Source organism: Poecilia formosa, unplaced genomic scaffold (assembly GCF_000485575.1).
Source record: "Poecilia formosa unplaced genomic scaffold, Poecilia_formosa-5.1.2 Scaffold42, whole genome shotgun sequence".
Classification (NCBI taxonomy): Eukaryota; Metazoa; Chordata; class Actinopteri; order Cyprinodontiformes; family Poeciliidae; genus Poecilia; species Poecilia formosa.
The window spans coordinates 302438-315927 of NW_006799981.1; the positions used below are offsets into that span (position 1 = coordinate 302438).

The following is a 13490-nucleotide window of genomic DNA, read 5'->3' on the forward strand; positions in this document are numbered from 1 at the left end:
TTTCTTATTAAATGGAAACACTGCAAATGGAAAATTATGTTTATTTGGCATCAGTGGAATATTGACAAAGTTTTGCTGACATTTGTAATGTAAACACAGTTCTTAGCAACATTCTGGACTCTGGTTTTACCCGACAAGGGGCTGATTCTTTCAATCTGTGTGTTTTAATGTGTGTGTGTGTGTGCATGTGTGTCCTCAGCTTTTTCTGACGTTGCTGCTCTCTGTTTAGGTGATAGTGTGGGGTGACTACGGACGATTGGACCACAAATGTTTCATGGGTGTAGCACAGATCCTGCTGGAGGAGCTGGACCTCTCAAGCACGGTGATTGGCTGGTACAAACTGTTTCCACCGTCCTCACTGGTGGACCCTACATTAGCTCCGCTCACGCGGCTGGCGTCTCAGACGTCGCTGGACTCAGGACCACCGCCCGGCGTTCGGTCCTAGTGACCGAGTGGCGAACGCTCACCCCAAAACAGCCCTGACACAATCAGAGAATGGACCACAGCTGCTGGACCACGCCTGAGCAGAGGGCGCAGACGCAGCCCGAGTACGCCACCGAGGAGGAGACGCCCTCGGGGGAATCAACGAGAAACCAGACGGAGAGCCAGGGAACAAGAGAGAGAAACGAGAGAGGGAGAGACAGAACTAGCCAATCAAATGCTTAGCTGGAGTCTGACAATCACGTCTCACACCTTCCCTCTTCCTCCTCCTTCTTCCATCTTTTGTTTTCAGCGTCTTTGCCTTCTTTGTTTTCTTCTCTGAGCTGCAGCTGTGGAGCTTTCTGTCCGACCTCATCTTTTCCTTTGTTTCTCCCTGATTTCACGTGCGGTCTCTGCAGGAGCGCCCTGCCGAGGTGGTGCTCCGCAGCCAATCAGAGCACAGCTTTATCTTCCGTCTTAAGAGAAGCAAACTGTTGGAGTTTCATGCAACTGTCTGCAGAGGTTGCTTGTTGACTCTGCAGATGTTAACGTTAGGGGCCAGCAGTTTGACACCGAGCGGTAATCGTTTGGGAGAGGCAGCACATTCGCATCCATGTTGTTAAAAATGAAAAGAAGCACAAGAAGAAAAGCTTGACTCATTCGTTCAGGCAGAATCATAGAAAGTTTTCTGTCTTTAAGGGAAAACATTGGCCAGATAATTGATCACCTTTTAATTTCCAGCCGTCTTCCCTGTTTGGGTTTCACCTGCAGTTCAGATTGGTACCTCTAGGTGCAGACTCCCTCTGTATATTTGTACGTTTGGTTTTGCGAGCGGTGCCGAACAAAACGGTCACTCAAGCTCGAACTCGCCTTCTTCACTAATCCATCCCAACTCTCCCCCCTTCCTAACCCCCCTGCCCACCAACTCCGCCCCCTGCTGGAGGGAGCAGCATGACTCGGGGGACGCCACCCCGCCCCAAACCCCCCCGCCCCGCCCGGCCTGGCCACAAGCTGCATGCGCGTTTCTTTCATTTCCGTTCGTTCTGTTGTTTTGTTTTTGTTTTGTTTTTTTACGTTTTCGTTCTCTACCTTTTTTTGTGAAGTTGAAAGACGAGACTAAAACTAAACCGAAGCAATTCTCAAAAAAAAAAAACTAAAGCCGAGAAGAAAAAAATAAATAAAATGGATAAAAAAAGACTAGACTATGTGTGTTAGTTCCACATACTTTTAGGCCAGCTTGTATGTTGCATGTTCTTGTACAGTTTGCTCGTACTGAATATGAATACAGAGAAAAGCCAAGCCATCCCCGTCCCCGACAGGAGCGGACCAATAAGAAGCGCGGCGAGGATTCGGGGGGGCGGGATCAGCTGCACTCAGGCCACGCCTACCGCGCTGGGTCGAAATACTTACACGAGACCGTCTCCGGGAAAATCGTCTTTGTTGAGTTTTTCTTTTTTTTTCTTTTCCTCAAACCCGATGAACAACAGTGCTGTTCTGTAGTACTGAGCATTCTTGAGCCCCTGTAGGCGTCTAAACTAGTTTCAGACAGTCGGGGCTAGAGGCAGAGATATAGAATGTGTGTGTAACAGCTAAATATGTATGAAGTATCATTATGAGTTTGACAGAAATTATAAAGATATAGCTATATGAATATAAAAGAGTGTATCTGACTGCACACTTCCTCCGCCCACACACACACACACACACACACTACACATACACACACTCTACACACACACACTAATCAGAACAAGCGGCTTGAACTGAGGATCCGAACAAATCAAACATCGCAGACACACAAACATTCCCTGGTCTTGTTGAAAGGAATTTGCTTCTGGTGCTTGAGCCGCTGAGCGGCGCTGAGCCACAAGGGGGCGGTAATAGGCCTTTATTCTGGATTGCAGGAAAAAAAGAGATAATAATAAAAACAGAAGCAGACCCAATTATCTCAAATCACCACCTACCCTGTTTTCTGACTATGGTCTGGAATGGACTTCTGAACCGATGAGAAATCTAGTTTTGCAGACATATTTTGCAGATGTTCATCCTTGGCGGTGTGGCCGACTGCCCTTTCCTTTGTCAGTATTACTTCAGGAATACTGATTGTTTACAGCCCATGGTTCCCAAACCACGATTCTTGATGAAAGACAAAGTATTCACTGCAACAGTTCTTGTTTGTATAACAGATGTGGCTCTACTGATGTGTATGTTTTATATTCAAGAGTTCATTTTTATTATTTACAAATAAAAGACTGTGTGGAAGAAGAGCCTGGCCTTCTTTAATCACTGGTGTCTCAAGAAGCAGCAGACAGCAGAGATTTTTTTTTTTTTGAATGTTGACATTTGTGCAGATTTGTAAAAACATTGTTGCATATTCTTTTTTGCTATTATGACCACATTGAGTTTTCTGTAACCTTTTACAGGATTGGATTGAACCGACAGAGGGATCTTTGACAGTCTCCAGATTGTCGTGTTTTCTCTTTTGCCCTCTTCAGTTCAGATCAACCAGCTGATTTTCTTCAGGATTTTGGTTTGTCGACAGAAAAAAGGTAGATTTTATATCCGTGTTTATTTGGTCATATCTTATTGTTGTGTTTAAAAATATCTTGGTATGTCAAATTTCATGATACTAGTGTTGTTTTCAGTTCCTTTGGAAGAGAAGCAGGGCCCGCAACATCACAGATCCTCCTTGGCAGTGGACTTGAGCTGCTTTTCCACATTTTTATACTTTGTTTAAGGCAAACCTACTACTAATATTTGCTGACTATGTTGTTTCCACCTGACCAAAACAAAGGATTTAGAGATATGTTTACATGTGTGATGTTTGGACAAAAAATGTTTTTTTTTTTTTTTTCTTAAGTCACAAATAATTGGTTGGCTTCCAAAGATAATCTTGCTTCCTCAGCCTAAGTTACTAACTGTTTAGTTGTTTTAAATGTTTTAATTACTTATCCAGCTGTAGATCTTTGCAAGTTTAGATGAGCATCCATTTTCCCCCCTCTGCCTAAATACCATGTTTTATTGCCTTTCCTATTTTCAAGAGCAGCTGACAGGAATGGATCTGCACCAGGCCACCATCAGATTTTAGTCTGTGTAAAGGAAAGTGTTGCCTCTTGTGTGTTTTAAAAATACTTACAGCCCTCTTGCCCGTTTCCTCTGATTTACAGTTTTTCCTTCACTTTCAGTTTTTCCCTAACTGTTAATGCTCAGGTAACCTCTCTCTTGGTATCCATTACAGGCTGAGTGTTTAAAGATGCCAGTGACTCATGAAACAGTAGAAGGAGACGTAGAAGAGTGGAAAAGTTCACTATTAAACTGTGTGCAAATAGATGTATTTAATCAGGGTTTTTTTATTTGTTTGCTGATTTCAGTTTGAACTTGATCCAACTTCTATCCTCCAGAATCACAGCATCTGTTGCCACCTTGTGTTGTGAATGGAGAGGACAGCCGTCAACTTTAGACCATGTTGATATGAAAGTTAAAATGATAAAGCAGGTTGAAAGTATAAAATTTGACTGCCTGTAAAAATATGGGATTTGATCTAGACATTTTCCAGATCTGGTTTAATTATAGAAAAGTATATATTTTCAGATTTTATTCCTAGTCAAATTGTCTACAGATTGTCTCCATTCATCATTTCTTAATGTATTCATCTGTCCATCATCATTCATCCATTGGTTAATCTATCCATACTTTATTCTTCCTTTCATTTTGGATATTGACAGAATTCATATTTAAATCTGACTCTGAGCGGTAAACAGAAGAGCTTACCTTTCCCTAATGCAGTCCTGCTGTCCTACAAAGTAAGTTTGAATGTCAATGGGTCAGAAAATCAGAAGCTTTACTGTTTAACTCCTCTTCCTCTTTACCATGGCAGACAGTAATGTCCTCGAATGAAGATCCGACGTGCCCAAGACATTTGACAACCTCCGCTTGGACTCTTGCTGAGACTCAGACTTTGAGGAGATGACCGTCATCCTGCCTGCCTCACGCACACCTGTGAACCTTTGCTGTGAGAGCTGAAGGTCATGTATTGAAGACGGGAACAGAGCCACATCATCTGCAGAAAGCAAAGACGAGACCCTGAGGTTCCCAAACCAGGCGACGCCTCAACAAGCTGGACTCCGGCAGCTTGAATTACAGTTTAGTTTTGTTTGCTGCTGAAATAAAAGGAGCATCAGTTCAAGTCGTCAGTGTTTTGCTTTGTTTTATTGAATTTCATTGTCCAGCTGTAAAAGACAGAGGCAACAGAAAACCAACGTTGCATGAACTGAATACATGGTAAAAAACAATAACTTGGATAGTGGAAGGAAGAAATTAACAAATGTCAATCGATTTTTATTATGCATGTTAATACAATCAATGTCCTTTATTTGCTTATATTTACACACAAAAACACAAAATGAATCCAGTGCAATAAGGCCTTCATCGCGGTCCAGATTGTCCGCCAAGTCGCCATAAAAAAGCGGATAAAATCAGTTTTAAAGATTTCCGAGTTTAAAACGTTTTAGTGCTTTAGTGCCCTCTTGTGGTGAGTTGGAAGAAGAACGGAAATGTGGTGAAATATTGCCTTTAATTTATTTTATGGACCAAACAATTTCTGGAAGTGAAGAAAAAGAAAAGTACACCAAAATAAAAGCATCGACCTTGCTGCATAAATAAAACAGACCAGTTGGTTTATTGCTCCAAAACAGAATGAAAAAGATGGTAATTCGTTTTGCACATGTTTTTGTTTTGTTTTTATTTCAATGCAAGTAGCATAAGATAACAAATTTCCTTCATCAGAAGGTTTATATATAAACATTTTGTCTGAATTAAATTATGTTCCACACTTTTTACTCTGCAAAATGCTGAGCTGGGTGGAGGTAAATATTCGCGTGTTATTTTCTCATCTTGATTTTATCTTCAAAATAAAGCGTTTAATCGGCAGTCGTAATAAAGTAAGTGATTATTTCTAAAGATCTATAAATGTTACTGAGAGCCTATAGTTTCCACTTTCTTTTGCAGATTTCCTGGACTTTTAAGAGTTTTTTTATTTTATTTAAACATGCTGATTTTTTTCCAAAACAAGCCAGATTCCTTTTATGCTTTCCTAATCTGATCCCTGTCCCCCCACCCCACCCCCCTTCTCGCTTCCTGTAAAAAAGTCCCTCACGGCTGCTTGAGGACATGCAGCAGTTCATAAATCTGAAGTGCTGAAACTCCCCTCAGGGTCTCCTTCACTGAAAACTGAGCTCCAATAAACTCACACTTTCTTTCCCTTTAAAACATTCATTTTCGTTTCATTAACTTGCCCCCCCATTCCCGAGGTTCATTCTTCAAATGCACTTTTTTTTTTATATTTATTTATTTTTTTTTTTAGCCTCATTCTGCAAAGACCTGGCCCCTCTCTTCAAATGATTCACTTAGCCTCAGTTTTTTTTTCCTTCACAGTTTGTCAGGAGTGAGGAGTAATACTGATCCCGGTAGCTCAGTAGTAGAAACGAGGCCTATAATTGAGCACTTATGTTAATAACATGTTGTCAGAAACTCAGTGACGGCTCAAGTTTTAGCAGTTAGAGATCCGGAGCGCTCCGGGCGTGCTGGTTAACAGGCAGGCTGATAGAGGAGGGGTGTCATGTCAGATTAGATGTGTTATGGGCCCCTCCCGGGCCCCTCCCTCCTCTTCGCTCCGTGTTAATGGTCTGAAAGGGTCTGGCTGCGTTCATGGCGGCGCCTCAGAGCCCATTAGAAAGTTCCCTCCCCTCGCGTCGCTTAATCTAATTACACAGCCGGCCTTCATTGTCCCCTTGCACCCCTCCATCCTCTGCGTACTTTTTTTTCTGTTCCCCGCATTTTGGTCTCGCAGATATTCATTAAAAGATTTGATTTATAACTAAGCTCTCATCAGAACCGCCCGCTAAGAGATCCTTCCGCAGCTTTATAGGGTCTAACTTTATTTACACAGTCTGATAACTCTGCGGATTAATAATCCTTAGAAGCGACCAGGCGGACAATCTCTAATATTAGTTAGGCTGCATGGAAATACTTGGAATACATTGACTTTAATGGGCTATTAGTCATGAAATAGGCGAAATAAAACATAAGAGAAATAGATGATGGATTATTATACTATTTGCATTATTATAGATAATACAAATTGCAATAATACATAATTGTTGTATATATGACTCATTGTAACTGTTATAATCATAATGAATCAATTATATTGGAAATAAAAACTAAATATTTAAATAAAACATCTCATTATTACATGATAGGCCGATCTATAAAAATGTGTACAATATAAAGCTTATTAGTGTTATTATATAAGATTTATATAAGGACTTTTGTTAAAAAAAAAGTCTAATTTTACAAAGATTCACTAATTATTTTTTTATCTTTCATTCTAGCTTATAGAGAAAAAAAAGTATCTTAAGTGATTAGGCTTTTATTTCCCCCAGTTTTGACCTTTTCTTTCTCACGCATCAGACCCGTTTCCTCAAATTGCTCATCAGAATATTTTGTTCCCTCCGTGAGGCTCAATCTGACCATTTGGGCCCTTTGCAGTGGACTAAAGGCCTACAGATTTAGTCTGTTCTTTTTACATTGGCAGCATTAGGACACAAGAGGGCGCTAGAGTCCGCGTTTGGAGCTCTAGAAGTGAAGAGGCTCGTCACTGTTTCAGAAATAAACCTCAGTGGTGGTCTATGTTCGCTGTGTGTTCAGTTATTACTGTTGGAAGAAGTTTGGTGAAACGTTCAACTTTAATTAAATCCACTGACCAAAATCATTGTATTTGGTGTTTTCTCAGAACAATTCAGTAAAGAATCTCAAACTTTTCAATTCCAATTACAACCAGGAACTCCAATGTACTTTAGTGGGGAGGTTGTAAACTACTGGACCAACACAAAGTGGAGCGTAAAGGGAAAATAACATAGTTTTAATCTTGTTTTGCAAAAACAGTCAACACTTTGTAGAACAACCTTTCCTGCAGTTGCTGCTGTAAGTGTTTTGGGGGATTTATTTACCAAATTTGCTCAGACGCAGACCGATTCTTCTAGCAAATTGACTCAATCCAACTTCGAAAGGACTGAGAACTTTTGTGCTCATCAAGGTTTAGGTCTTGTCTTGTATTCTCATAAATTCTATCACATGAATCTGATCTTATTATACTGTTTTATGATTTTGTTGGCTGTGTGTTGTGTGAAGCTCTGACCCCATCCTGAACGCTTTGCTACTGCTAACAGTTTTTCTTCCAGGATTCCAGTATTTAGCTCAATCCATCTTTAAACTACTCCAGTTGGTTTCCTCTTTTCCTGTTGAAAGCATCCCCATAGCATGATTCTGCCCTTACCGTGCTACTGAATGACCCCCATCACACACAGTGTTGCATGACGACCAAAAAGTTCACTTTTGGATCAGAGTACCTTATTCCACATGCTTTCTGTGTCCCCTAAACGGCTCTTGGTAAAAGGCAAGCAGGATATTTTATGGTTTTCTTCTTAGTGCAGCCTGGTTTTCACAGCTAATAGCAGATCGATTCTTCCACCTAATCTGTGAACCTCCGCAGCTCCGCCAAGGACCTTTTGGTGGCTCTTTTCTGAGTAACCCACCCCTCGTCTAACCTGTCATGTTTTGGTAAGATTGCTGCTGTATCATCTTGTTCCTATTTTTAAATGATGAACATTTCTCTGTGAGATAGTCAAAGATTTGGATATATATATGTTTTTTTTATTAAATTAACCCTATTTTAAACGTCTCCACGGCTTTTTCTCTGTCTTCCTTTGTTTTCACGATGCTTTTCATTAATGCTCTCAGACTTTCACAGAACAGCTGGATCTGTACTGACGCAGCTGGACTCCGTTAAAGCTAGGTGACTTCTGAAAACACTGGGTTACATTTAGGGGTATCAGAGGAAAGGGGATTTTAATTCAAACGCACGTCACACTTTTCAAAATTTTAATTTATGAAAAAATATAGAATCACGTGTCCTTTGCCATTTACTTCTTGTGCGCTATAGTCTTGGTTAAATTTTAATTATTTGACGCTGCAGGTTTGGGACATGAAATGATTAAGATTCAAGGGGCATGAATACTTTCTTCAAGCCGATTCATTCATTTTATTTAGGATTTTGCGCTCGTACAAAACCTCGTCTGTTTTTTTTTTCTACTTTATTTGACGGACAAGTCCGCTGATTCCAGAGCCAGCCGTCACATCAAACAGCAGCAGAGATTGGAGGCACACTGGGAGGTGGAGGCATGTAGGACGGGTGGTGCTGGGTGTTGGAGGGCTCAGATAATTTGCTCGATAACCATGTAATCCCGCCCGATTTAATCTAATACCACCGGCCCGACTCCGCTCCGTGTGCGCACATCCCCAGATGTGATAATGGAGCTCCGCAAAAAGAAAAAAAAAATCCACCCACTGCGCTCTCGTTACAGTTGAGCCTTTTGGATAGAAAGCTGGTGGCGGCCGTGGGGAAGGTGTGTGTGCAAAGTGTATTTATGTGGTGGTTTGAAATTCCTCCACATGAACACACGCACACACACAAAAAGAAGAGGAAAAGGGATCAGATCTATGAGGGATATAGAGTTAATTCTCTGTGGAAATAAAAACCGAAACCAGAAGATACTTTATTATTTCTTTTAGTATTATTTGCGTCGTTTTTTTTTGTTTAGATTTTTCCATAAAATTGGCCTAAAATGAGAGCAGCTGAAACCAAAACAAACCCAATAAACCATTAATAAGAATAAAATAAAATTGCAAAAGACACACATAAAATAACTCTGGGTTTGGTTTTGTTCAGGTGAAAAAGTCAGCATCGTTTTAATCTTGCGTTCCGTGGCTTTTCACTTTAAGAATTCATTTATTTGGTCACTTGGTTTTAGAGCTTGTTTATTTTCTTTTTTTTTAAAATAAATTTCACTTTGTTTTATTTGTTATTCCTAGTTTGTTCCACCTCCTTAATGTTTCGCGGTGAATTTTTACGCACAGAGTTAATTGTGACAAAAGCAACAAAAGCGGTGCCTGATGGAGAAAAGCCAAGGCATGACAAGGAGCGCAGAGAAAAAAAAAACGTGTGGGGGACGTACTGTGTGCAGAACTGATTTATCTCTGTATCTCCAACACCCTCCACCCCCTCCTCACTCTACCTCTCCAAGTAATTTACATATATTGAAATGCGCCCCCCTCTAGTCCCCCAATTTCCCCGGGGCCGCCGTGCGTTGCAGGGGAAAGGAGAGCATGTGACCACTCCTTCTTAACGGATTTATGAAGCTTTATCAAAGTCCTCCACTGTCCATTCCATCACTCTGTGTGCGCGCCGCGTGTGCTGGCTTGAACCGCCTGAACAAGCGCGTAAAAGTGCTGAACAGGAGGAATAAGGTGGCCTACATAAGGGAGAGAGAGAAGGTACTGCAGTGTCACCTCCACCTGAGCGCATCTCGCATGCGACTCCCAAATCAGCCTGTGTGTTTCTAAGATCAAATATAAGATATGCAGAGGCGCGCAGCTTCTTCCGGGCATGCAGAGTTCCTGCCGCTGTACCTCGGCACATTCTGCATGGCTGATTTATGATGGAACCGGGGAGAGTCGCTCTGTGCGCCGCCGCTACCCGATTCCGAGAGGCTCTGCAGGTTTAGCTCAAGGTCCCTCCTCGGTTTGGAGAGAGAGAAAGAGAGTGAGTGGGTCTGGTTCAGAGGAGGAAGAGGGGTCGGGGAGGGGGAACGAGGGGTATCTGGGCAGAGGAGAAGAGGAGAAAACAAAAAGCGTCCTTTGTCACCGACAGATGGAGGGAGGTCAAGGTTAGCGCTCTCGGATGTGTGAAGAGAGGCTGTTTAAAACACGATGGGCCCCTTTAAACCACAAGCACAAAACGAGGATGACACAGGCCAGTTTAAAGGATGCAGTTTTTAAGCAAGTTTTCAGGAAATTCACTCTCTTAACCTGCTGCCAGAACACTAAAGGAAGGAGAACCACTCTGCATGCAAATACTGTGGAAGAATTAGAACCAGACTGTCATCTTATATACGAACCGAACTGAGCAGGTTCTAATGCTGATGTGTGTCCTAAGAGTCAGATTTGGTCGTTTCGTACTGGAAATATTTAAAGTTCTCGCCTGTTTCTTTTAACCATCAGTTCTTCCCGCAGGATGTTTTAAATCGATTATTTAACGTAGTTTTCTCTATAAGGAAAATATCTACCTGCAGGTTGTCGCTCAGAGTTGTTCTGGTCTGATCCCTCCCGTACTCCTCTTCTTCCACTTCGTACCAGTTTCTCCCTAAAAATTTGCCTATATTTTTACACCATGTGCACACTTCTTTATTTTATCTTTTGTCCATTTAGTTTGGACCATTTGCTTAAATTATCTTTAAAATGACCAAAACACAGAAAAAAAGAGATACAAATTCACACTAACTTCTAACCACATTTGTGCACTTTCTCTGACTTTAGTGGCATAAATTATGGATTATTATAGAAGCATCGGGAGAATAATTAAACGTGTTCAGTTTTTGGAATTAAAACGTAATTAAGCAGAATGGAGCAACAGGATCTATTGAATGTGGTTGCGAAACGTCCGCGTTGTTCTAATGAATTATCTCCATAATTCATGAAAACACTCTGAGCTACAAAGAGAATTAAACTGATGCAACGATGAAAAACATGAATACAAAATGGTTGAATTGCGGGTGCAAAATGGAAGGAGAAAGGTACGAAATGACAACCGGTGGGCACGAACCGGCGCAGGAGGGGCCCTGAAGCAGAACTTCCTCAATAGCAATAATACTTTTGGATTTGTTGCTAAACATAAATGGAGTTTCATTCCTCGTCCAACTGAACTGCTTTAATCTGCACGAACTTCCACACATTCATTCACGCACCGGCCCCGCTCATACAAGCCACGCGGCGAGTTTCAACCTGCAGAAATATTTCCCTCTGTGGTCACGCATTCTTCCTCCCCTCCTCCCCCCTGACGCCGTGCCGCCTCCTCCCTCTCTCTCCGTCTCATCCTCCCCGTCTCTCTCTCCGTCACCCCGCTCCACCTCCTCCTCCTCTCTGTCCTGTCTCGCTCGTCCACCTCCAGCCTCTCACCTCCCCGCCGCCCCCTCCATCTCCCCCGCCCTCCGTCGGTCTTAAGTGTGCGTCCTCTTCCGTCGGGCTCCAGGACACCGAGCCGCAGACCTCCAGCTGCAGCCGCCGCTGCCGCCTCCTCTCGCGGCTGCTGGTGGGGGAATCTCTCCGCTCCCGTAAGCGTCTTGAATGTTACCCCGTTCAGTCCTTCTTTCGGTCTAATCCGTCCATGGCGCTCTCTCTCTCTCTCCCTCCCTCTCTCTCTCTCTCTCTCTCTCTCTCGATACCCAAAAAAGAAAGATAAAAACAATCAGTGATCGGAGCGCGCCGAGTTGCTCTGCTCTCGCTGCGCTTTTGCAGATTTAAGCCCCGCGTCTTATATTACCAAACCCTCTTTATTACAAGCGTGTTTACAGTCTCTTCCCCCTCCTCCTCCTCTTCTCCTTCTTCTATTTTCTCCTCCTTCTCCTCCTCTCCACCCCCCACCAGCAGCAGCAGCAGCACACCGTCCTCTGTACGGTATGCAACTCCAACCTTAGACAGCTGAAAGTTATTAAGCGGCCCGCTCTCACTACCGGAGTCCGCAGAAGGACAGAGGGATGGATGGACGGATGGATGGATGAAAAGACATGTTTGGATTTATGAAAACAGGGATGGATGGAAGATAAATTAATAAATGGGCATAAATTGATTAGGTTTATGTCTAATGGATGGATGACAAATAAATTGATAGATATTTTGATGGATGATAACACTAAAGGGATGAATGAATTAATGAATGAAAGGATGAATGGATGGCTGGATGGATGGAAGGAAAAGGAATAGATGGATGATGGATGGATTATGATAAATGGACAAAGACAGATGGTTGATAAAAGGATGAATGGATGGATGACAAAGCAATTGATGGTTGGATTTCAAATGAATGGATGACAGAGGAGTGAATGGATATTTTGATGGATGGATGAAAAAGGAATATATGGACGATAAATGGATAAGAATAAAGGGATGAATGGATGACTGGATGAACAGATGGATGATAAAGTGATGAATGGATGATGAATGGGGTGAAAGGTTTTAACTTCCACAAAATTAAATAAACGACCCAGACTCCAGGAAGGGTCAGAAATTCACAGTTTTTCACATTATTGGTTGTAAATGAAAGGAAAATTCTTCTAAAGTTAAAGGTTAGATTTATTCTGTTGTTAAAAGAACTGAGAGATGCGGCAGTTTTAATCATACAGAAGAAAGACTAAGCTTAATGGTTATTTTTTAATGAAGCTAATTAATTTTTTTTCTTTTGCCTCTGCGTCTGTGCTGGAGTCTCATTTCGAACACCCTGTAACTGCAAATAAATCTGCATAAATACATGACAATTTTCTCAGATTTCTTGGAAACGGAACTAATTAAACTTGGCCAGTCCTTCAGAACTCTGCTGAACAAGCAGCACACCGGACAGAACTGCAGAACCAAATGAGTAAGTCAGAGAGAAAAAACAAACCTGCCTCTGAAAGGTTTTCACTTCTTTTTACATATTTAATAACGAGAATCAACCCATTCTGTGGAAAATCCTTTTGATTATTGATCTACTTGTAAGTGGTGAATATAATAGTGTTTAATCCACTGCACACAACATTCTTAAAGAGATATCATTTAATTTTCCATAATGCTTCACATTTCTAATATTTTATACTCTCTCTGAAGTTTCCATAGGAGGAAAACCCATGTAGGAGTCAGCTGAGTCCGATTCTAATGCAGATTTTCTTATTTAATATACAATATTTTTCTCAAGACTGCGTCTCCTTCCTTCTCTGGATGCTGACTTGTTTCCACAGAGAGACAGGAAGTCTGCTGTCCTGATGCACCGATCCACTTTTTTCACTTCCAACACCGATACAGATATCTGAGTCTTAGTATCGGCAAACATCGATCCAATACAGAAAAACATAGTGCTGAAGTGACCTAAAATGTTTCTTTTCTTTAAGCACAGACATAAATGTGCTGAAGTACAAATTTGT

At 41.7% G+C, this 13490-nt stretch overlaps 1 protein-coding gene across 21 annotated transcripts in view; it reads left to right on the forward strand.

Annotated features, from left to right (window-relative positions):
• rims1a (regulating synaptic membrane exocytosis 1a) overlaps nucleotides 1-2332 on the forward strand; it is a 73651-nt gene extending 71319 nt beyond the window's left edge. For all 21 annotated transcript variants that reach the window (XM_016671118.1, XM_016671124.1, XM_016671125.1 and 18 more), the window contains one exon: nucleotides 230-2332. In XM_016671118.1, the coding sequence (XP_016526604.1) occupies nucleotides 230-445 (216 nt within the window). In that variant the 3' untranslated portion in view covers nucleotides 446-2332. The remainder of the gene's footprint in view (nucleotides 1-229) is intronic.
• Nucleotides 2333-13490: the final 11158 nt, after the last annotated feature.